At 41.7% G+C, this 23,075-nt stretch overlaps 3 protein-coding genes across 3 annotated transcripts; all 3 read right to left on the bottom strand.

Annotated features, from left to right (window-relative positions):
* Nucleotides 1-1,620: 1,620 nt before the first annotated feature.
* On the bottom strand, nucleotides 1,621-4,299 carry LOC102954636 (protocadherin alpha-10). Its single transcript, XM_042985418.1, is given in 2 exon segments — nucleotides 1,621-1,766; nucleotides 1,768-4,299. Coding segments are annotated over 2 exon segments (2,391 nt in total). The 5' UTR covers nucleotides 4,042-4,299; the 3' UTR covers nucleotides 1,621-1,649.
* A 2,307-nt stretch (nucleotides 4,300-6,606) lies between these two features.
* LOC122230543 (protocadherin alpha-7-like) lies at nucleotides 6,607-10,751 on the bottom strand (the record flags this gene model as incomplete). The annotated part of the gene is given in 3 exon segments (XM_042956418.1): nucleotides 6,607-6,639; nucleotides 8,416-10,736; nucleotides 10,739-10,751. Coding segments are annotated over 3 exon segments (2,367 nt in total), but the record flags the coding sequence as incomplete, so codon positions are not given.
* A 7,156-nt stretch (nucleotides 10,752-17,907) lies between these two features.
* Nucleotides 17,908-21,057, bottom strand: LOC102953490 (protocadherin alpha-6). The gene is made up of 2 exons (XM_042956408.1): nucleotides 18,226-21,057; nucleotides 17,908-17,943 (listed from the first exon to the last, which is right to left on the bottom strand). The coding sequence occupies exons 1-2, from the start codon at nucleotides 20,665-20,667 to the stop codon at nucleotides 17,908-17,910; spliced, it is 2,478 nt and encodes an 825-aa protein (XP_042812342.1). The 5' UTR covers nucleotides 20,668-21,057.
* Nucleotides 21,058-23,075: the final 2,018 nt, after the last annotated feature.

Here is a 23,075-nt window from a genome sequence, read left to right as displayed (position 1 = left end):
TAACTTATTTTTCACACAATATAGTTAAAAGATCTCTAACTTGTACACTGGAGCAAAAAAATAATAATAATAAACTTTTACATCAGAGATAGAGAGAGAGAGAGGGAGGGACAGAATCTGAAGCAGGCTCCACGATGCCAGAGCAGAGCCTGATGCAGGGCTCAAACTCAGGAAGTGACAGATCATGACCTGAGGTGAGATGGAGTCAGAGGCTTATCCAACGGAGCTACCCAGGCACCCCCTCTGTGATTCTTTAAGCAATTCACATAAATATACCTTTTGGACAAAAAAAAAGTTTGCATCAAAGGTATCTACAGTATACAATGTTAAATTGTGAAATGTGATCAACATCATTGTCAAATAGAAGTGCCTTTGTGTATATTCCATGGTTGTTATGCATAAGCTGTTTAAACCAAAGTCATTTCAGTGACCAAGTGGCTTGGGGAACACATGAATCAGTATCACCTTTCCCCATTATGGGAACACTCTCTTAAACTCAAAACACAAAGGAGTGTGATTTTTTCTACCCTACCCTAAAAAATTTCCATACAGCCTCATAATGAGTCCCATGAATGTAAGAAGCATAAATATGATCAAATATAAAATAAATCTTCCAAATAAATGGAAATCAATGAATTAATATGGAGGACAGCAGCAATAGATTCAACAGGCAATTAGCAAAACTGAAATTATATTGAGAAGTAAAGAAAAGGGCACCTGGGTGGCTCAGTTGGTTGAGCAACTGACTTTGGTTCAAGTTATGGTCTTGCCATTTGGTGTTCAGTTCGTTAAGCTCAAGCCCCACATCAGGCTCACTGATGTCAACACAGAGCCCTCTTGGGATCCTCTGTCCCCTTCTGTTTGCCCCTGCCCTGCTTGTGCTCTCTCAAAAACAAACATAAAAAAAAAGAATTACATAAAAAATGTAGTTTATCTGAAGCAGCTGAAGACTATGAAGAAAATAAGCTTGAAATTGTGAGAGACTTAAAGACAAAAAAGTAAAGTCCTCTTCAAAGGTAAGGCTGAAACTTCACCCAGTATCTCAAAGAAGCATGCCATTGATGATAAAGAAACGAAATTATTTATAAAAGGAAGCCACCTCAACAGCCCATGCCCATTAGTAATCAGCGTATAGTTTATAGAAAAGTAAGGATTTAAATAGATTTCAAACTCAAAATAACTAAATTATGAAGTTATGCGTTATTGTGGTAATTTTGAATACATTTAATATAATTAGTGGAGGACATCAATTAGAATAAGAAAATAAATAGGAAGAATGAACTTGCTGCAAAGTTGAAAACTAGAAGATGTAAGCTTTGCCCATATCCTCCATTTCCCATGAGTGATCCTTGCTTTCTTTACAGGAGGATTTAACCTTCATTTATAGAAAGTGTTAGCCATCTGTTTCATTATTGCAATTACTACCACTCTCATTATTTCCAGCAAATAAATAATGTTCCAGGCATGTTCATGAAGACTTTAGTGAAAAGTAATGAAAACGGATGGACTTCCAATGTGCTTTAAAATAAACCACCCCAAGGGAAAAAACCAGAAACAAATAAATGAAGTAATAAATTTACAATAATATTGCTGAACATACTATGCAATTGATATCAAAAGGCATAAAATATGTTCCAGAATTACTGTACTTACATCATTCCCGAAAATATCCTGTTGTTCTCCACTATCTCCAGAACTTGAACCGGGAGGAACACAAGGGCTGAAGGCCATGAGGTCGGTCTTGGGCGGACCCTCCCCAGAGCACACCCTCTGCCGCCTCTGCTGCGAGTACGACCAGCTCCCCACCGCGCTGGAACACACCAGCGTGGGCTTCCCCGGCCCGCACGCGCCCTCGCTGGGCGGCGCCGAGCACCGCAGCGCCACGTACAGCAGCAGCGTGAGCACCAGCAGGCTGGACACCGCGCAGATGGCGATGATCAGGTACACGTTGACATCCACCAGCGCCGCCTCCGCGCCGGCGGCGCCCGCCAACACCCGCGACGAGGCCTTGGGCGCCTGGCCGCTCTCCACCAGCGACAGCAGCACGGTGGCCGTGGCCGTCAGCGCCGGCTCGCCGTGGTCCCTCACCAGCACCAGCAGGCGCTGGCGCGGCGAGTCCGCCTCGTCCAGGCTGCGCGTCGTGCTGATCTCGCCCGTGTACAGCGCCACGCGGAACGGGCTGCGCGCGCCACCCGCCGCCGGCTGCAGCTCGTACGACAGCCACGCGTTGTAGCCCGAGTCGGCGTCCACCGCGCGCACCTTCGCCACCACGTGGCCCGCGCCCACCGACCGCCACACCAGCTCGCTCACGGCGCCGCCCGCGCCGCCCGCCCCAGGCAGCGGCAGCAGCGCGGGCGCGTTGTCGTTCTCGTCCAGCACGAACACCTGCAGCGTCACGTTGCTGCCCAGCGGAGGCACGCCCGCGTCGCGCGCGCTCACTTGGAACTGCAGCAGCTCCAGCTCCTCGTGGTCCAGCGGCTGCAGCGCGTACACCTTGCCGCTCTCCGCGTGCACCGACACGTAGCTCGACAGCGCACGCTCGCCCACCCGCCGCTCCACCAGCGAGTAGGACACCAGCGCGTTCTCCTGCGCGTCCGCGTCCCGCGCGGACACCGTGAAGATGTGGCAGCCGGGAGGGTTGTTCTCCTTCACGAACACCGTGTACTCGGCCTGCGCGAATGCCGGCGCGTTGTCGTTCACGTCGGCCACTTCCACGGACACGCTGGCCGTGGCCGACAGCGAAGGCGAGCCCCCGTCCCGTGCTGTCACTACTAGAGCATAGTCCGCCACGCTCTCGCGGTCCAGGGCGCTGTCCAGCACCAGCGAATAGTAATTCTTGAAGGTGGACACCAGCTTGAAGGGGACATGGGGTGTTAGTGAGCACGTAACTTGCCCGTTGCCACCAGCGTCACGGTCAGTTACACTGATTAGGGCGATGACGGTCCCCAGTGGAGCATCCTCTGGAACAGACAGCGATAGTGAAGTCACTAGCAACTCTGGAGCATTATCGTTAATATCCAAGACTTCTATCAAGACTGTGCAGTGACCAAACATCGGAGGATTTCCTTTGTCAACTGCTTCTATTTGAAGTTTCCATAATTTAGTTTCTTCAAAATCTATTTTTCCGTTTACTTTTATTTCTCCACTATCTGAATCTATGTGAAAAGAGGCTTCTGTATTAGAGGAGACATCAGTTGCAAATGAATAAAGAATGTGACTGTTGGAACCTTCATCCAAATCCGAGGCATTAAGTCTAATAACCAGGGTACCGTTTCTCGAATTCTCCAGTAATTTTACACGATGGACTGCTTTGTCAAATACTGGGGCATTGTCATTTGCATCCAGCACTGTGATGTGTAACTCTGTGGTACCTGTCAGCTCAGGTTTGCCCCCATCGGTTGCTTTGAGCACCAAGAGAAGCTTTGAAGCGACTTCCCTGTCTAAAGATTTTTTTAGTACTAGTTCGAGCGGTTTTACCTGTTCCTCGTTGGTGGGTACTTCCAGAGAGAAATATTCGTTGGGGCTCAGTTTGTAAGTCAGCAGAGCGTTGGCCCCGATATCTGCATCATATGCGCCCTCTAGTGAAAAATGAGAGTCAAGAGCCCTAGTTTCGGAAATAAACAAATTTTTTTGTGTCGCTGGGAACATTGGCGGGTTGTCGTTAATGTCCTTCACCTCCACCTCCACATGGAAAACCTGCAGCGGCCTGTCCACGATCACCTCCAGGTGGATGCTGCACTCCGCGCTCCGCCCACACAGCTCCTCGCGGTCGATCCGAGAATTCACAAACAAAATACCATTCTGCAGGTTTACCTCCAGAAGATCCCCGCCACCTTTGGACGCCACTCGGAAAAAGCGCGGCACCAGCTCTTCCAGCTCCAGCCCCAGGTCCTGCGCGATGCGGCCCACAAAGGTGCCGTGTTTGGCTTCCTCCGGGACAGAGTAATGGACTTGGCCGCTCTCGGCCTCCGATGCTGCAAGGAGCATAACCGAGAGCAGCAAGCGCTTGACTTCCTGGCCACCTGATCCTGAAGCTAACATCCTGCTCTGTTTCAGGTTAGTAAATCAACGTTTCATGAGAGGAAATGTGTAGTCCTTTTAGATCTTTCTTTTGAGTCTGTTCCTGAGATCTCTACTGGATCTTAACAACATGGGTGTGTATAGTCTTTAAAACACCGGAACAGTGGAGATTCTTTCTGGTCCGTGAATAATGGTAATTTTCTTCTGTTAAAATAATCTTCTTCTTGGAGAACAACGACATCCTGTGGTTCAAAATGGAAGTGCCTTTGTGTTTATACTATTTCTTTCAACTATACTGCTTCTCTCAAAATTCCTTCATATATTGGTCCATGTTTTACTTTGTAGGCTTTTAATTCTTTATTTATACATTCCTTGTGTATGACCACTAGCTCTACAAAGGTAGTTTTTGTCTTACAAGTTAGAATCCTAAGAAGAGTTTTATCTTGGATATAGACATCTAAGAGGACGTACTACTACTGCACTAACTATACATTATCATGTATAATTATCATGTATATAAGCATGAAAAGTCCACATTTCTTGGTTATTAGTGTCGTGTTTTTTAGACTTTTAGAAATTGATTACTTTAGAATGGACTTTTATTAAGTTTACTCCGTTGCTAACACTAATTTCTATTGCTTAATCCTTGTACTATGTTAAATTATTCTAAACATTTAGTTCAGTTGTACACAGAATAATTCAAGATGCAAGTTCTCTAAGTTACCACCTCAATATAATGGTGTTTCAAATCAATGCTGATATGCAAGCTATTTATCAGTTTACCCAAAGATTTATTTTATTTGATGTTAATGAATTTAACAAGTACTGACCCTTAGAAATAAAAAGTATATTTATCTTTGCCTCATTTTAAAGCTTTTTTTTTCAATTATAGTATCTGCTAAGGGTGAATGTTGTAGTTTCCATCCTGAAGAACAACTTAAATTTGCATTATATCCACTACTATTTGAAAAATAATTTATTTCTACCCCCCAACCCACTGAATCAGGAATTCAAGCTATATTTGTCTGATTGTTTACACACATTTTATTCCAAAAATGGTTTAAGGAGACTAGAGTATATAAAGCATTCCAAATCTAATTCATTCACTCAATTTTATTTTCCTATTCTTATCTCAGATACAAAAACCAAATTGAAATTTGCATAGGAACTGTTATCTACTGCAATAAGCTTATCAGTCTTGTATGAAAAGAGAAAAATAGTTTAATCATTCTCAAGGCTGTTAAGAAACCAACTATATCCAGTATTTGAAATCCTTTTGATAAGATAGCAGCCACTTGGAAAATCCCAAACTTTCTTACTAAAAAAATATTGTAAATGGCTACACAAAGGAATCTTAGGTTTTATGTGAAAGTGAGCTGTAGTCTTCATTTTGGAACACTTTTTAAAACAGTGATTTGAGGGGCGCCTGGGTGGCTCAGTCGGTTGAGCGTCCAACTTCAGCTCAGGTCATGATCTCGTGGTTTGTGAGTTCAAGCCCCATGTCGGGCTCTGTGCTGACAGCTTAGAGCCTGGAGCCTGCTTCGGATTCTGTGTCTCCTCTCTCTGCCCATCCCCCACTTGTGCTCTGTCTCTCTCTGTCTCTCAAAAATAAATGAATGTAAAAAAGATAAAAAATGAAAAAATAAATAAAATAGCGATTTGATTATTATAGATCTATGCAAAAGATTTATAGTTATAACTACTTTTAATTATTTTTTAATTGTGGAAGCCATAAACTCAAGACCAACATACTTGCCTAAAGAAGAGCAAAAAATTTTAGCACATGGGGGGGGTGAGAGTGACTAAATTCAGAAAAAAAAACATGACTAAGAAATAAATCCCCTTGCGTTTGCTAATTTAAATAATCCAGTCCCTTTGAGAATGATGCCATACTGAAGGTCCATTCCATTTTTGGTTTAAGGAATTGGTTAATTAAGTACACATAAAGTACACATTAAAGATCGTTTTCAAGTCCCCAAATTCCAAGGCTATCATATAGCTAAATAACTATGGTATACCAGTAAAGCTATGGGTTGGTTACTGATCTTGACACAGACTATAACAAATACTATGCCTTGAAGAGCTGTAGAGTACTCATGATTAGCCTGAGTTTAATGCCATCCAATAAAGAATATATTAAACATGATTATAAAATTAAGATGTTATAACTTTAAAAGAAATTGACATATTCCTTTTTTGACAAGTATGTTAAAAGCAATTCGTGACTTCGAAAATTTTTTGGTTTCATTCCAAAATTTCAATAATTCTAAATAGAATGAAAAGAAACCATCCATAAAGTTTTTTGAAATAGTTATCTTAAAACAGAGACAGAGGAAGACATTGTCAAACTAAAAACATAATGTGTCTTTACTATCTCCCAACTTATCCTAAAATCCCACCTTGTTTCCTCTCCTATTTGCACTACCTCTTGCAAAGACTTTAAAATTATTATGTGGCTGGGTAAAATGCTAATTAGTTATGTTAAATTTTTGGTGCATAGTTGTGTTTTAAACATGCCCCCCAAAAGCAAAGTAAAATAAATAAGACTAAATTGGTAAACACACAATTCTGTGTTTCATTAATTGCTCAGATAAACAGATACCTTAGTATAAGACCTTTCTGCAAGGGGGATAAAATGACATTATAAAGGGCTGAAAGAGAAGGCAGATATAAAAGAAAGGAATTCTGTACACAAGTTTAAATACTTTGCATTAACTTATCATTTGTAATCTCTGAGAGTTAGAGACTGGCCATGGGAAGTATTAACACTGAAGGCAATGCCATGCTTAAACTCCTGCCACAATTGTCTCTTCTGGTGTTCCTAAACTTGAATAGAGATTTCAAGGGTTTTTTGGTTTTTTTTTTTTAATTTTTTTTTGGGGGGGGGGAGGTGCGGGGAGAGACAGAGACAAAGAGAGAGAGAATCCCAAGTAGGCTCCTCACTGTCGCACTGTTGGTGAGGAGCCAATGTGGGCTCGAACTCATGAACTACAAGATCATGTCCTAAGCCAAAATCAATAGAGGGATACTTAACCAACTGAGTGACCCAGGTGCCCTGAGATTTCAAGATTTATGGGAAGCTTTTTGTGAGGCACATTCAGAGTAAAAATTCAGTCTGCATACAGAAAGGAAAAAGTATTGCTAAGAACCAGAGTCAAGATCGTAAACTAGTTGCACTATTTTGGTAACACTGAACTTAAACAAAAATTAAATCATAGGGATCAGATAACATGTTTTAGAATGTAATAATGAATAGGATAGTGTTGGCATCCTGCGAGTTAATTATCTGGCATTTCTCAGTCCACCTCTTCCAACACAACCCTGTTTAAGATGACTAAAGTAGTTATAACCTAAATTGCACTTATATGATATGAAATCAGTAGGAAACATTCTAAGAAAACAATTCAATTTTCTCTTCAAATTTTTCATATTAATTTTGACTAAAGTAACTTTTTTGAGCTCCTTAAAGTGATTTTCAAATATTCTCCATTATTAAACATAATCATGACTCTTTCCTCAGAATGAAAAAGCTAATACTTGAATATCATAAGCAAGATTTCATGCTGATAGAGGAGTAGATGATAAAAAGCTACTGCGTAAAATTATGTCAATAACTATTACATAATAACTATTTTTATGTTTAATGTTTATTTTTGCCAGAGAGAGCCTGCGAGTGGGCAGGGGGTGGGGGGCAGAGAGAGAAGAGGACAGAGGATCCTAAGCAGACTTCCTGCTCATAGGAGGGAGCCCAATGTTGCGTTTGAACACATTAAGACCATGACCTGAGTCAAAGTAGGATGCTCAACCGAATGAGCCATCCAGGTGCCCCAATTATGACATTTATGAACAAACTTTAAGTCTACATATCTTACCATTAAAAACAAAATGTAAACACTGCCTACTGAGGATATAGTATGCATTATAAGTTATATTGTTTCACCATCAAGAGAATTTACCAGAGCAGTCTTTGTTAAGATAATAGGGTCATTTCAAAATTTAGATTTGAAAGTTAAGTAAAATTAAAGTACTAATGAGTACAAATTAAATAAAGTACTAATCTCATAAATACTTGTAACATAAAAAAAAGACAGTGGTTTAAGGGAAAAAAACCTACAAACTACATCAAATACTTGTATTGGAAATATAAATATTTAAAAATAGGTTGAATAATTTAAAAAATTGAAGTATCAAGAAAAAATGCATAAGGTACAATAGACAAAATACAACATGAACTTTAAAATAAATATTATATTAGGTATTACTAAAATATTTGATTATAGAAATATGCTATGTTATAAAGGATGAAGATATCCGAGACATACATAAGACGGGGGAAAGCGGTTAATAAAATATTATTCATAAGGCAACATATGGAAATAAAAAGTAATAACTCACCTTCCTTGAGTAGTCCTCTCCACTAGACTGTTCTTCCCTTTGCACATCTGGTACTGGACACGGGGTAAGGCTGGGACTAAAAGCCATGAGGTCGGTCTTGGGCGGACCCTCCCCAGAGCACACCCTCTGCCGCCTCTGCTGCGAGTACGACCAGCTCCCCACCGCGCTGGAACACACCAGCGTGGGCTTCCCCGGCCCGCACGCGCCCTCGCTGGGCGGCGCCGAGCACCGCAGCGCCACGTACAGCAGCAGCGTGAGCACCAGCAGGCTGGACACCGCGCAGATGGCGATGATCAGGTACACGTTGACATCCACCAGCGCCGCCTCCGCGCCGGCGGCGCCCGCCAACACCCGCGACGAGGCCTTGGGCGCCTGGCCGCTCTCCACCAGCGACAGCAGCACGGTGGCCGTGGCCGTCAGCGCCGGCTCGCCGTGGTCCCTCACCAGCACCAGCAGGCGCTGGCGCGGCGAGTCCGCCTCGTCCAGGCTGCGCGTCGTGCTGATCTCGCCCGTGTACAGCGCCACGCGGAACGGGCTGCGCGCGCCACCCGCCGCCGGCTGCAGCTCGTACGACAGCCACGCGTTGTAGCCCGAGTCGGCGTCCACCGCGCGCACCTTCGCCACCACGTGGCCCGCGCCCACCGACCGCCACACCAGCTCGCTCACGGCGCCGCCCGCGCCGCCCGCCCCAGGCAGCGGCAGCAGCGCGGGCGCGTTGTCGTTCTCGTCCAGCACGAACACCTGCAGCGTCACGTTGCTGCCCAGCGGAGGCACGCCCGCGTCGCGCGCGCTCACTTGGAACTGCAGCAGCTCCAGCTCCTCGTGGTCCAGCGGCTGCAGCGCGTACACCTTGCCGCTCTCCGCGTGCACCGACACGTAGCTCGACAGCGCACGCTCGCCCACCCGCCGCTCCACCAGCGAGTAGGACACCAGCGCGTTCTCCTGCGCGTCCGCGTCCCGCGCGGACACCGTGAAGATGTGGCAGCCGGGAGGGTTGTTCTCCTTCACGAACACCGTGTACTCGGCCTGCGCGAATGTCGGCGCGTTGTCGTTCACGTCGGCCACTTCCACGGACACGCTGGCCGTGGCCGACAGCGAAGGCGAGCCCCCGTCCCGTGCTGTCACTACTAGAGCATAGTCCGCCACGCTCTCACGGTCCAGGGCGCTGTCCAGCACCAGCGAATAGTAATTCTTGAAGGTGGACACCAGCTTGAAGGGGACATGGGGCGACAGTGTGCAGGTCACCTGGCCATTAGCTCCAGAATCTCGGTCAGACACACTGATCAAGGTGATGACTGTGCCCCGCTGAGCATTCTCTGAGATAGGGAGAGACAGGGAAGTAACAGCCAACTCTGGAGCATTATCATTAGCGTCCAAAACTTGCACAAGAACTGTACAGTGACCAGCTAGTGGTAGATAGCCTTTATCGATCGCTTCTACTCGAATTTTGTAGGTTTTACATTCTTCAAAATCTATATGTCCTATTGCTATAATTTCTCCATTTATGGCATCCATGTAGAATTTAGATTTTATATCTGGGGAAACGTCACTAGAGAATGAGTAAATAATATCCCCATTCATGCCGTCATCCAAATCTGAGGCATTAAGTTTAATTACCAATGTTCCATTGGGAACATTTTCTGGTAATTTCACCGCATAGAGTGTTCTGTCGAAAACTGGTGCGTTGTCATTGGCATCCAGCACTTTGATGAGTAACTGAACAGTGCCAGTCAGCTCAGGTTTGCCTCTATCAGTGGCTGTGAGCAATAAATGAAGTTCCGGAGATTCTTCCCTGTCTAAAGATTTCCGTAATACAAGACCAAGAGGTTTTTCCTGTTCGCCATTGGTTGGTACGTCCAGAGAGAAAAACTCGTTGGGGCTCAGTTTGTAAGTCAACAAAGCGTTCTCCTCGATATCTGCATCGGAAGCGTCCTCTAGTGGAAACCTAGAGTCAAGCATCCTGGATTCGGCTATAAACAGATTCTTTTTTGTCTCCGGGAATACGGGCGGGTTGTCGTTAATGTCCTTCACCTCCACTTCCACATGGAAAACCTGCAGCGGCCTGTCCACGATCACCTCCAGGTGGATACTGCATTCCGCGCTCCGCCCACACAGCTCCTCGCGGTCGATCCGAGAATTCACAAACAAAATACCATTCTGCAGGTTTACCTCCAGAAGGTCCCCGTGGCCTTTGGAAGCCACTCGGAAAAGGCGCGGCACCAGCTCCGCCAGCTCCAGCCCCAAGTCCTGCGCGATGCGGCCCACGAAGGTGCCGTGTTTGGCCTCCTCCGGGACTGAGTAGTGGACCTGGCCGCTCCCGCTTTCCCAGGCTGTGAGGATTATAAAAAACAGCAGTAGATGCTGGTGCCCCCGGTCGCCTCGATTCGAGTACACCATTTCAAATTAATTGGGATTTTAAAATTATTCAAATCGGCGTAACTTATCTCAATATTTGGAGGAATCTTACCCCTTCGTTACTATCCTGATGTGCTCTCCATTGTTCAACATCCGCATAGAAAAACACAGTGGAGAATCTTTCTAATATGAAAACGGAGGACTTCGTTTTGTCTTGAATGAGAGAATTTCGCGGTAAAGAGCGACATCATGTGGTCAAATAGTAAGTACGAACTATAATTATCAATTTTATTAATAAATGTTAAATTTTATTTTAACCTGATTTTTTTCCTTCAGTTTTGTTAAAGCGTAGAACAACACTTCTCATGTTTGCTGAAAGCATTAAGAGACTTAACTTCTGAATATTTAGTGTGACCATAACTGTGGTCTCCTTATGCCTTGAAAATACGTTTTCCCAGTTTTAAAATAAAAATAAAATGAATCATGTCAGGAGCAGTAAATTTTAAAATATTTTGTTTATATAAAGTTCAGGCAACTTCATTTCTTAGATTTCTGTTAAGAAAATTCTTGGTATCTCTAGGGACCCAAGATCTCAAGTATTTACGAGTGGAAGAAAAACTTAGAAGAGGTATTTGTTTGTAGGAAGCAAGGAATATAAGCAACTAATTCATATACTTTTCTGGAGAAAACACAATAATAGAGGGTTAGTGGGGTCTTTGAAGAGAAATCATTTGTATTAAGTGAATTTTGCATGGAGAAAGTATCTTGAATTTCTCTTTTCATCAGAATTTATATACTCCATTCCAAAAGTTCATGGTTCTTATCTCTTTATTCTTTCCATTCTTTCTAAGTCCCAGATTTTATGAATGTCCACCTGTTTTTACAGTCTCCAATTTAACTGAGATTATTTCATAACATAAATTTATTTCATCACATAATGTTAGTATTCATCTGTCATACTTAGAGCAATCCTTCGATCAAGCTTGGGGTGTTTTATCATTTTCAGTTTTACTTAATAGAGCAAATTCTCATGAGTATTTTATTCCCATGTTCCCAATTGCAAGTAGAATAATTATTACACCTGTATTGCTTTCCAATTTTGATCTGCCTGAGATTTTTCCAATCTGCATGTTTTTAATTAGCACAAAAATGGACAATAAAACCACAGAGGCATACCATTTATGTAGTAACACTAAATAAGAGCAGGTACAAATTTTAAAACCACATTTCTCATAATTAATTGTCTTTAATAGCATTTAGTCATATAATTTATAGTGGCATAGGTTTATAAAAAATGTTTAAGACTGGTTGGTTGGAAATCGTAGTCTTAACTTAGATTTCCTTTTAAAATGGAGAATAGGGGAGCTAGTTATAAGTTAAAGAATATTTCAGGATGATACGTTGACTATAAACTCAAAAGGTATACTAATAACAATTCTATAAACAGCAACTATGAATATAATTTAGCTAAGCCTACTCATTCACATTTTTAAAGCGTCCTCATTTCTTTAAAGTTAAGTACTATAAATGGTTCTTGAAAGTCTGCTGTGGACATTACATATTAGTCCAACTAGGTGTGGGCTAGAGGGGTGAATTTATGTGACCATACAAATCACAGTCTAATTTAGAGTTAAAAAAATCAAACTACATTACAAAAAAGTTACAGTCATGGGTAACATAATCAGTTACTCAGATAATACAGCTTCTAAAGCTCAAATCATCCTTGTGACCCTCCTTTCTTTGACTTACACATACCTTTCTTTTAAATAAGCAAGAAATATAAATGTTCACTAAAATTCTGAAACTCACAACACTTGGAAGCAAGAATATGCAATGGAAAAAAATACAGTCTCTTCAACAAATGATGTTGGAAAAAGCAGACAGCTCATGCAAAAGAATGAAAATGGACCACTTTCTTACACCATATACAAAAATAAACTCAAAATGGATTAAGGACCTAAATGTGAGAGCTGAAATCATAAAAATCATAGAAATGAGCACTTGCAGTAATTTCTCTGACATTGGCCATAACAACATCTTTCTAGATGTGTCACCTGAGGCAAGGTAAATAAAAGCAAAAATAAACTATTGGGACCTCATTAAAATAAAAAGCTTTTGCACAGCAAAGGAAACAGGCAACAAAACTAAAAGACAACCAACTGAATGGGAGAAGATATTTCCAAATGACATATCTGATAAAGGGTTAGTATCCGAAATGTATAAAGAACTTATACAACTCAACACTCAAAAACCAAATAATCCAATTAAAAATGGGCAGAAAATATGAATAGACATTTCTCCAAAGAAAACATACAGATGGCCAAAAGACACATGAAAAGATGTCCAACATTCACTCATCAGCAGGGAAACGCTAGTCAAAACCATAATGAGGTATCACCTCATACCTATCAGAATGGCTAAAATTAAAAAAAAAAAAAGGCAACAAGTATTGGTGACGATATGGAGAAAATGGAACCCTCATGCACTTTTGGTAGGGATGCAAACTGGTGTGGACACTATCGAACACAATATGGAAGTTCATAAAAAATTTAAAAATAGAATTATCATATGGTCCATTTATTACTCTACTGAGTATCTACCCAAAGAATATGAAAACACTAAGTTGAAGGGATATATGCACCCCTGTTTACTGCAGCATTATTTACAACAGCCAAATTATGGAAGCAGCCCATTTCCATTGATAGATGAGTGGCTAAAGAAGAGATGGTATATATATATATACAATGGAATATTATTTAGCCATAAAAAGAATGAAATCCTGCCATTTGCAAATATATGGATAGATCTAGAGAGTATAATGCTAAGTAAAATAAATCAGTCAGAGAAATACAAATACCATATGATTTCATTCATATGTGGAATTTAAGAAACAAAACAAATGAATAAAGGGGAAAAATGAGACAAACAAACAAACAAAAAAACAGACTCTTAACTAAGAGAAGATGGTTACCAGAGGGGAAGTGGGTGGGAAGAAGGGTGAAATAGGTAAAGGGGATTAAGAGTACACTTACCTTAAAGGAGGGTACTATATCATAATGAAGGAGACAATCCAAGAAGATCTAACAATTGTAAATATTTATGCACCCAACGTGAAAGCACCCAAATATGTAAAACAATTAATAACAAATATAAGGGAACTAATTGATAATAATGCAATAACAGTAGACTTTACCACCCCACTTACATCAATGGACAGATCATTTAAACAGAAAATAAACAAGGAAACAATGGCTTCAAATGACACATTGGACCAGATGGACTTAACAGTTATATTCAGAACATTCCATCCTAAAGCAGTAGAATTCACATTCTTCTGGAGTGCACATGGAACATTCTCCAGAATAGATCACTTATTAGGTCACAAATCAGGCCTCAACAAATATAAAAAGACTGAAATCACACCATGCACCTTTTCTAACCAGAACACTATGAAACTAGAAGTCAACCACAAGAAAAATTTGGAAAGACCACAAATACAGGGAGGTTAAACATCATGATGATACACATTGAATGGGTCAACCAGGAAATCAAAGAAGAGATTTTTAAAAATACATAGAAACAAACGATGGTCCAAAACCTTGGCGATGCAGCAAAAGCTGTCCTAAGAAAAAAGGTATATAGCAATACAGGGTTACCTTAAGAAACAAGAAAAAATCTCAAATAAACAGCCTGAACTTACACCTAAAGGAGCTAGAGGAAGAACAATAAATGAAGCCTAAAGCCAACTGATGGAGGGAAATAGGAGAGATTAGAGCAGAAATAAATGATATACAAACTTAAAAAAAGAGAAAAACAATAGAACAGATCCATGAAACCAGAAGCTGGTTCTTTGAAAACATTAATAAAATTCATAAACTTCTAGGCAGACTTATCAGAAAGAAAAGAGAAAGGACCCAAATTTTTAAAAATCACAAAGAGAGAGGAGAAATAACAACCAACACCACATAAATACAAACAATTATAAGAGAATATTATGAAAAACTATATGACAATAAATTGGACAAGCTGAAAGAGATGGATAAACTTCTAGAAACATATAATTACCAAAACTGAAATAGGAAGAAACAGAAAACTTGAACAGACCTATTTGTGAAATGGCAAAGAAATGGAATCAGTAATCAAAAAACTCCCAAGAAACAAAAGTCCAGGGCCAGATGACTTCAAGGCAAATTCTACCAAACATTTAAAGAAGAGTTAATAGGGGTGAGTGGGTGGCTCAGTCAGTTAAGTGTCCAACTTCAGCTCAGGTCATGATCTCACAGTTCATGAGTTCAAGTTCCACACTGGGCTCTGTGCTGACAGCTTGCAGCCTGGAGCCTTCTTCAGATTCTGTCTCCCTCTCTCTCTGCCCCTCCCCTACTCACACTGTGTGTGTGTGTCTCTCTCTCTCTTTCAAAAATAAGTAAATATTTTTAAAAAAAGATGGGAATGCAAAAGTTTAAAAAAAAAGAAGAGTTAATACCTATTCTTAATACCTATTCTTCTCAAACTATTTGAAAAAACGGAAAGGGAAAGAAAACTTCCAAACTTATTCTATGAGGCTGAATCCAACAATACATTAAAAAAAAATCATTCACCATGATCAAGTGGGATTTATTCCTAGGTTGCAAGGTGGTTCAATATTTACAAATCAATCAATGTAATATACCCCATTAATAAAGAATATTACTTTAATTTATTTATAAATCAATCAATGTAATACACCCCAAAAATAAATAAGAACCATATGATCCTTTCAGTAGATGCAGAAAAAGCATTTGACAAAGCACAAAATCCATTCATGATAAAAACTCTCAACAAAGTAGGTTTAGAGGGAACATACCTCAACATAATAAAGGCCATATGTTAAAAACCCACAGCTAATATTCTCAGTGAGGAAAAACTGACAGATTTTCCTCTACAGTCATGAAAAAGATAAGGATGTTCACTCTCGCTACTGTTATTTAACATAGTACTGGAAGTCCCAGCCACAGCAACCAGACAACAAAAAGAAATAAAAGGCATCCAAATCAGCAAGGAAGAAGTCAAACTTTGACTATTTGCAGATGACATGATACTCTATGTAGGAAACCTGAAAGACTCCACCAAAAAACTGTTAGAACTGATACACAAATTCAGTAAGGTCACAAGACACAAAATTAACGTGCAGAAATCTGTTGCATTTCTATACACCAATAATGAAATAGCAGAAAGAGAAATTAAGGAATCAATCTCATTCACACTTACACCAAAACCAATAAGATGCCTAGGAATAAACCTAACCAAAGGGGGAAAATACCTGTACTGTGAAAACTATAAAACACTTGTGAAAGAAATTGACGATGACACAAAGAAATGGAAAGACATTCCCTGCTCATGGATTCAAAGAACAAATATTGTTAAAATGTCAAAACTACCCAGTGCAATCTACACATACAATGCAATCCCTATCAAAATATCAGCAGCATTTTTCATAGAGCAGGAACAAATAATCCAAAAATTTACATTTTAGGTCACAAAAGACCCTGAAGAGCCAAAGCAACCTTGAAAAATAAAACCAAAGCTGGAGGCATCACATCTCTGGACTTCAAGTTATATTCCAAAGCTGTAGTGATCAAGACAGTATGGTACTGGTACAAAAATAGACACAGAGATCAACAGAACAGAATAGAAAACCCAGAAAAGAACCCACAACTAAATGGTCAATTAATCTTTGACAAAGAAGAAAATAATATCCAAGGGAAAAAAGACAGTCTCTTCAACAAATGGTGTTGGGAAAACCGGATGATAACATGCAAAAGAACAAATTGGACCACTTTCTTACACAAAATAATACACAAAAATAAATTCAAAGTAGATTAAAGACCTAAATGATAGACCTGAAACCATGAAAATCCTAGAGGAGAACACAAGTAGTAACCTTTTTGACATGACCAATAGCAACTTCTTTCTAGGTATGTCAACTGAGGCAAGGGAAACAAAAGCAAAAATAAACCATTGGAACTTCATCAAAATAAAAACTTCTGCTAAGTGAAGGAATCAGTCAACAAAGTAAAAGGCAACCTGCAGAATGGGGAAGATATTTGCAAATGACATATCTAATAAAGGGTTGATATCCAAATATAGGAAGTACTTATAAAACTCAACACCCCAAGATGAATAATCTGATTTAAAATGGGCAGAAGACATGAATAGACATTTTTCCAAAATAGACATCCATATGGACCAAAGACAAAAGAAAAGATGCTCAATATCACTCACAGTCAGGGAAATACAAATAAAACTATAATGAGATATCATGGCATACATAGCTACAATCAAAAACACAAGAAACCATGGGTGTTGACAAGGATGTGAAGAAAGGGGAACCCTCCTACACTGCTGGTGAGAATGCAAACTGGTGCAGCCACTCTGCAAAACAGTATGGAGATTCCTCCAAAAGTTCAAAATAGAACTACCCTATAATCCAGCAATTGCACTACTAGGTATTTACCAAAGAATACAAAAATAATAATTCAAAGGGATACATGCACACTGATGTTTACAGCAGCATTATCTACAATAGCCAAAGTATGGAAACAGCCCAAGTGTCCTTCAACTGATGAATGGATAAAGAAAATGTGGTACATAGATTCACGATGGAATATTACTCAGCCATAAAAAGAATGAAATCTTGCCATTTGCAACAAGGTGGATGGAGCGAGAGTATTATGCTAAGAAAAATAAGTCAGAGAAAGACCAATACGATATGATTTCATTCATAAGTGCAATTTAAGAAACAAAACAAAGAGAAAAGGGGAAAAAAGAAAGAAGCAAATCAAGAAACAGACCCTTAACTATACAGAGCAAACTGATGTTTACCATAGGGTTAAATAGATGATAGGGATTAAGGAGTGCACTTGTGATGAGCATCCGGTATTGTATGAAAATATTGAATCACTAAGTTGTACACCTGAAACTAATGTAACTCTGTATGTTAACTAACTGGAATTTAAATTAAAAAAATTTTTTAAAGAAATAGCTCTCCTTGAAAAGCAACTCACCAAATAAAATTCAAATTAAGAGATTTTTCAAAATTTACTTTTTCAAGAGATTTGCAGTGCCTGAGGAATGCATATTTTATATGAATTTACTTGCTCAAAGTGCAAATTCCCTTGAATTTCTCTTTCTACACTATTTGGATCAAACACAAAGAAATGAAAATTCTACAGAATTAATTAGAAAAAAATGTTTATCACAATTAAAAGAAACACCACAAATAGAAAGTCTGGTTCCAGTTTAAATTAAGACCAGTAACAAACCACATAGATTACAATAGTTAACCAAAAAATGAACAGATGTATTTTAAGTAAATGTATTCCAATTTTTAAAAATTGGAAAACATAAAAAATTCTTGGGAAACAATTTAACATTTCAAGTATATATTAAATGTTAATTATGAAAATTCAGACTTACCTTGGCACAATGATCATCATTTAAATCCTGATGTTGGCTCGTATCACCCACTAATGGACAGGGTGGATGGCCAGGGCTGAAAGCCATGAGGTCGGTCTTGGGCGGACCCTCCCCAGAGCACACCCTCTGCCGCCTCTGCTGCGAGTACGACCAGCTCCCCACCGCGCTGGAACACACCAGCGTGGGCTTCCCCGGCCCGCACGCGCCCTCGCTGGGCGGCGCCGAGCACCGCAGCGCCACGTACAGCAGCAGCGTGAGCACCAGCAGGCTGGACACCGCGCAGATGGCGATGATCAGGTACACGTTGACATCCACCAGCGCCGCCTCCGCGCCGGCGGCGCCCGCCAACACCCGCGACGAGGCCTTGGGCGCCTGGCCGCTCTCCACCAGCGACAGCAGCACGGTGGCCGTGGCCGTCAGCGCCGGCTCGCCGTGGTCCCTCACCAGCACCAGCAGGCGCTGGCGCGGCGAGTCCGCCTCGTCCAGGCTGCGCGTCGTGCTGATCTCGCCCGTGTACAGCGCCACGCGGAACGGGCTGCGCGCGCCACCCGCCGCCGGCTGCAGCTCGTACGACAGCCACGCGTTGTAGCCCGAGTCGGCGTCCACCGCGCGCACCTTCGCCACCACGTGGCCCGCGCCCACCGACCGCCACACCAGCTCGCTCACGGCGCCGCCCGCGCCGCCCGCCCCAGGCAGCGGCAGCAGCGCGGGCGCGTTGTCGTTCTCGTCCAGCACGAACACCTGCAGCGTCACGTTGCTGCCCAGCGGAGGCACGCCCGCGTCGCGCGCGCTCACTTGGAACTGCAGCAGCTCCAGCTCCTCGTGGTCCAGCGGCTGCAGCGCGTACACCTTGCCGCTCTCCGCGTGCACCGACACGTAGCTCGACAGCGCACGCTCGCCCACCCGCCGCTCCACCAGCGAGTAGGACACCAGCGCGTTCTCCTGCGCGTCCGCGTCCCGCGCGGACACCGTGAAGATGTGGCAGCCGGGAGGGTTGTTCTCCTTCACGAACACCGTGTACTCGGCCTGCGCGAATGTCGGCGCGTTGTCGTTCACGTCGGCCACTTCCACGGACACGCTGGCCGTGGCCGACAGCGAAGGCGAGCCCCCGTCCCGTGCGGTCACCAGCAGCTCATAGTTCGCCACGCTCTCGCGGTCCAGGGCGCTGTCCAGCACCAGCGAATAGTAATTCTTGAAAGTGGACACCAGCTTGAAGGGGACATGGGGTGTCAGAAAGCAGGTCACCTGGCCGTTGGCACCGGAGTCGAGATCTGACACGCTAATGAGGGCAATCACAGTACCTAATTGAGCGTCCTCTCGGACAGGTAAGGATAAAGAAGTCAATGCAATCTGAGGGACATTATCATTTTCATCCAAAACCTTCAATAAAACGGTGCAATGACCAGCCATGGGTGGGTGGCCTTTGTCCGTCGCGTCAATACGAATTTTGTATAAATTTACTTTTTCAAAATCTAAATTCCCTCTAATTACTATTTCTCCAGTATTTGGATCTATTTTAAACTGGTCGCTAACCATGGTTGGAACGAGACTATTAAAAGAGTATGAAATCTCCCCATTCACTCCTTCATCCCGATCAGAAGCATTAAGTCTGATTACTATTGTTCCGTTAGCCGAGTTTTCGAATATTCTTACTTCATATTCAGTCTGTTCGAAACCGGGAGCATTGTCATTCACGTCCAGCACAGTGACCAGCAGCTGAACAGTGCCTGTGAGTTCAGGTTTGCCTCCGTCGGTGGCTGTCAGAAATAAGTTATGTTCGGGAGCTTCCTCTCTGTCCAAGGATTTCTTTAATACGAGCCCAATTTGTGTATTGTCATCACTGTTTGTTTTCACATCTAGGGAGAAGTATTCGCTGGAACTGAGTCTATAGGTTAAAAGAGAATTTGAGCCAACATCCGCATCTGACGCGCCCTCTAGTGGAAACAGAGAATCTGGCAGCCTTGATTCGTAAATCAGCACTCTTTGCTCCTTTAAACGAAACACAGGCGGGTTGTCATTAATGTCCTTCACCACCACTTCCACATGGAAAACCTGCAGCGGCCTGTCCACGATCACCTCCAGGTGGATGCTGCACTCTGCGTTTCGCCCACACAGCTCCTCGCGGTCGATCCGAGAATTCACAAACAAAATACCATTCTGCAGATTTACCTCGAGAAGATCCCCGCGGCCTTTGGACTCGACTCGGAAAAGGCGCGGCACCAGCTCCGCCAGCTCCAGCCCCAGGTCCTGGGCGATGCGGCCTACGAAGGTGCCATGTTTAGCCTCCTCCGGGACCGAGTACTGAACCTGGCAGCTGCCCTCCTCCCAGGCTACGAGCAGCAGAAGCGAGAGCAGCAGACACCGAGATCCCAGGGGGCCTTCCAGGGTAATAACCATGTCAAATACTTGTTTTATTTCCATCAGAAGATCTTGCCTCGTCATTAAGATGAAATATTGTATGATCCGACTCTGTTAATCCAATTCTGCGCTGCCATCACTCAGCGCTTGTGGAACCAAGCAGTAACAGGAGGAATGAATTTTGAATACTGTAACAACTAGATTAACTTCATGGTAGACAGCGACATCATGCGACTACAAAGGGTAAGAAATGAATTCACATAACTTCGCTACGCTATAGTCCTTTAAATTAAAAAAAAATCTTATTTTGCCTTAATTTAATAGTAAATCTCCTTATGTTTGTAATTTTCAGAGCCATTTTCATCTCGTCTGACTTCTTTTATGAATTTAGACTAGGGTAAGGGATCAGATAATTCATAAACAACTTTCTCCCAATAATTTAATTACTGTTATCAACCAGGTTAGAAAATTTGTGATCTTAAGTAAGCCTGGGAATTAGAAGTGCAAACTATCCTAATCTCTTTATGTAGAGAAGAAACTTGTGCATATTCTTCTGTTACAGGATATGGTATTATATTTTGCTATGGGTAAAGAATGTAATTTTAAATTAACAAATTTTATCCACATTTTAAAAATCTTATAGATTGCAGTCCATTATTTCTTTTTTCAGTAAATATCAAATACTCCTAAGACTGTTTCTTTTACTTAATAATGGAAGATGGGGGCGCCTGGGTGGCTCAATGGGTTAAGTGTCAGACTTCAGCTCAGGTCATGATCTTGCAGTTCGTGAGTTTGAGCCCCGCATTGGGCTCTGTACTGACAGCTCAGAGCCTGGAGCCTGCTTCTGATTCTGTCTCCCTCTCTCTCTGCTCCTCCCCTGCTCATGCGCTCTCTCTCTCTCTCTCTCTCAAAAATAAATAAACATTAAAAAAAATTTAATGATGGAAGATGAAAATTTTAGTGCATATTCTTTCCATTTCTAAATTTCCCTGCAGCTTTTATTAGGCCTCCCCTTCAAAAAATTTTCCTTAACATACTTGATTCTTGCAAATTCTAGTGGAATATCTACCCATAGTTCTTTGCTGCTCTGATCCTTCAGCCACTCCTAAATGAGTTCATCCTTTTCTCTCAATCTTAACTTTGTATATGCTTTCCTTTAAGTGTCCTCATCCATTTCCAATGTTTCAAATAAGACTTTTATTGAAGTTATTCCCAAACCCACACCTTCCTTCCCTCTTTCTATGGTTCTCATTGACATTTTTACCTATGCATGGTGATGACTCTCAGAAAATAATTTGATTACACTTTGAAGATTATGAAGAGACATCATTAACAACCCCCAAATTCAAACCCTTGAAATTCTCATTTTGATTTAATGCAGTGAACATTGTACATGTCGCCTGTATGAATTTTTTATCAGTCCTCATCCCTTACTTGCCCTATTCAAAGTCTGTCAACAGTCCATCTGTCTTTTCTTTCACATACTACCATATTTATTTTCATGAGTACAGTTAAAGGTAGAAATTCCGTGACATTAGAATAACTTCTACACGACCTGAGATGGGATCAAAACCAACATTCCCAGTTTTATTTTTGACTACTCTCCAATGTGAATTCTATTTTGCAGATGAAATAGATCACCTCCTTGTCTTCTTCGTCAGTGCAACCTTTGTTCAAAGTGTTTCTAAAATTACCTCTCTCTTTACCTATAAAAATGTTATCCTGATATCAAAGTCAAGCCCAAATGTAAATTTTACCATGAATTCATCTGTAATGTTATCAGCTGGAGATGATTAAACTCTTCCTCAAAATGAGAAAATGAGAGTCACAAAAGGATTTGTCAAATGGACACATACCACCACCCATGCTCCAAAATTCTCATATACTTGCAAAATCCTCACAGACTACTGTAATACCAAGATGAGAAGCTTCATCTTAAACTAATTAACCTAGATCTATCTAATATTCCCTATCGCTGAATTTCTATTGCTTTTAGTGTGGGTACACAAAGAGTTCATATGCTAATGAATAATAACATCCAAATGAAAATTTCCTTTGCTTGCAGGAAATTAGCCTTGAGAAAAGATATATTAGCTTTCAGTCTTATTATTGAAGGTTTTCTAGAGCAGTTAAGATTTTTCATAAATTTTGCTGTAAGTCAAGAGTCTCTCTGAATATCAACTTTAAAACTAGCTAATTAGGGGCGCCTGGGTAGATCAGTTGGTTAAGTGTCTGGCTTAGGCTCAGGTCATGATCTCAGAGTTCGTGGGTTCAGACCCCACATCAGGCTCTGTGCTGACAAACTCAGAGCCTTGACCTGCTTTGGATTCTGTGTCTCCCTCTCTCTCTGCTCCTCCCCTGCTCATGCTCTGTCTCTCTCTCAAAAATAAACATTAAAAAATTGAATTAGCTAATTAAAGTTAAGGGGTGCCTGGTTGGCTCAGTCAACTAAGTGTCCCACTCTTGATGTCAGTTCAGGTCGCCATCCCAGG

The sequence above is a fragment of the Panthera tigris genome, chromosome A1 (genome assembly GCF_018350195.1).
Source record: "Panthera tigris isolate Pti1 chromosome A1, P.tigris_Pti1_mat1.1, whole genome shotgun sequence".
Taxonomy (NCBI): domain Eukaryota; kingdom Metazoa; phylum Chordata; class Mammalia; order Carnivora; family Felidae; genus Panthera; species Panthera tigris.
This window is presented reverse-complemented; position numbering and strand designations above follow the sequence as displayed.

Bases quoted from the DNA above. Each gene is read 5' to 3' on its own strand.
- LOC102953490 (XM_042956408.1), bottom strand. From the start codon at position 20,667: ATGACGAGGCAAGATCTTCTGATGGAAATAAAACAAGTATTTGACATG. The intron at 17,944-18,225 runs GTAAGTCTGAAT...TGATCCAAATAG, and splicing joins ATGATGATCATTGTGCCAAG to TGTAGAAAGAGAAATTCAAG.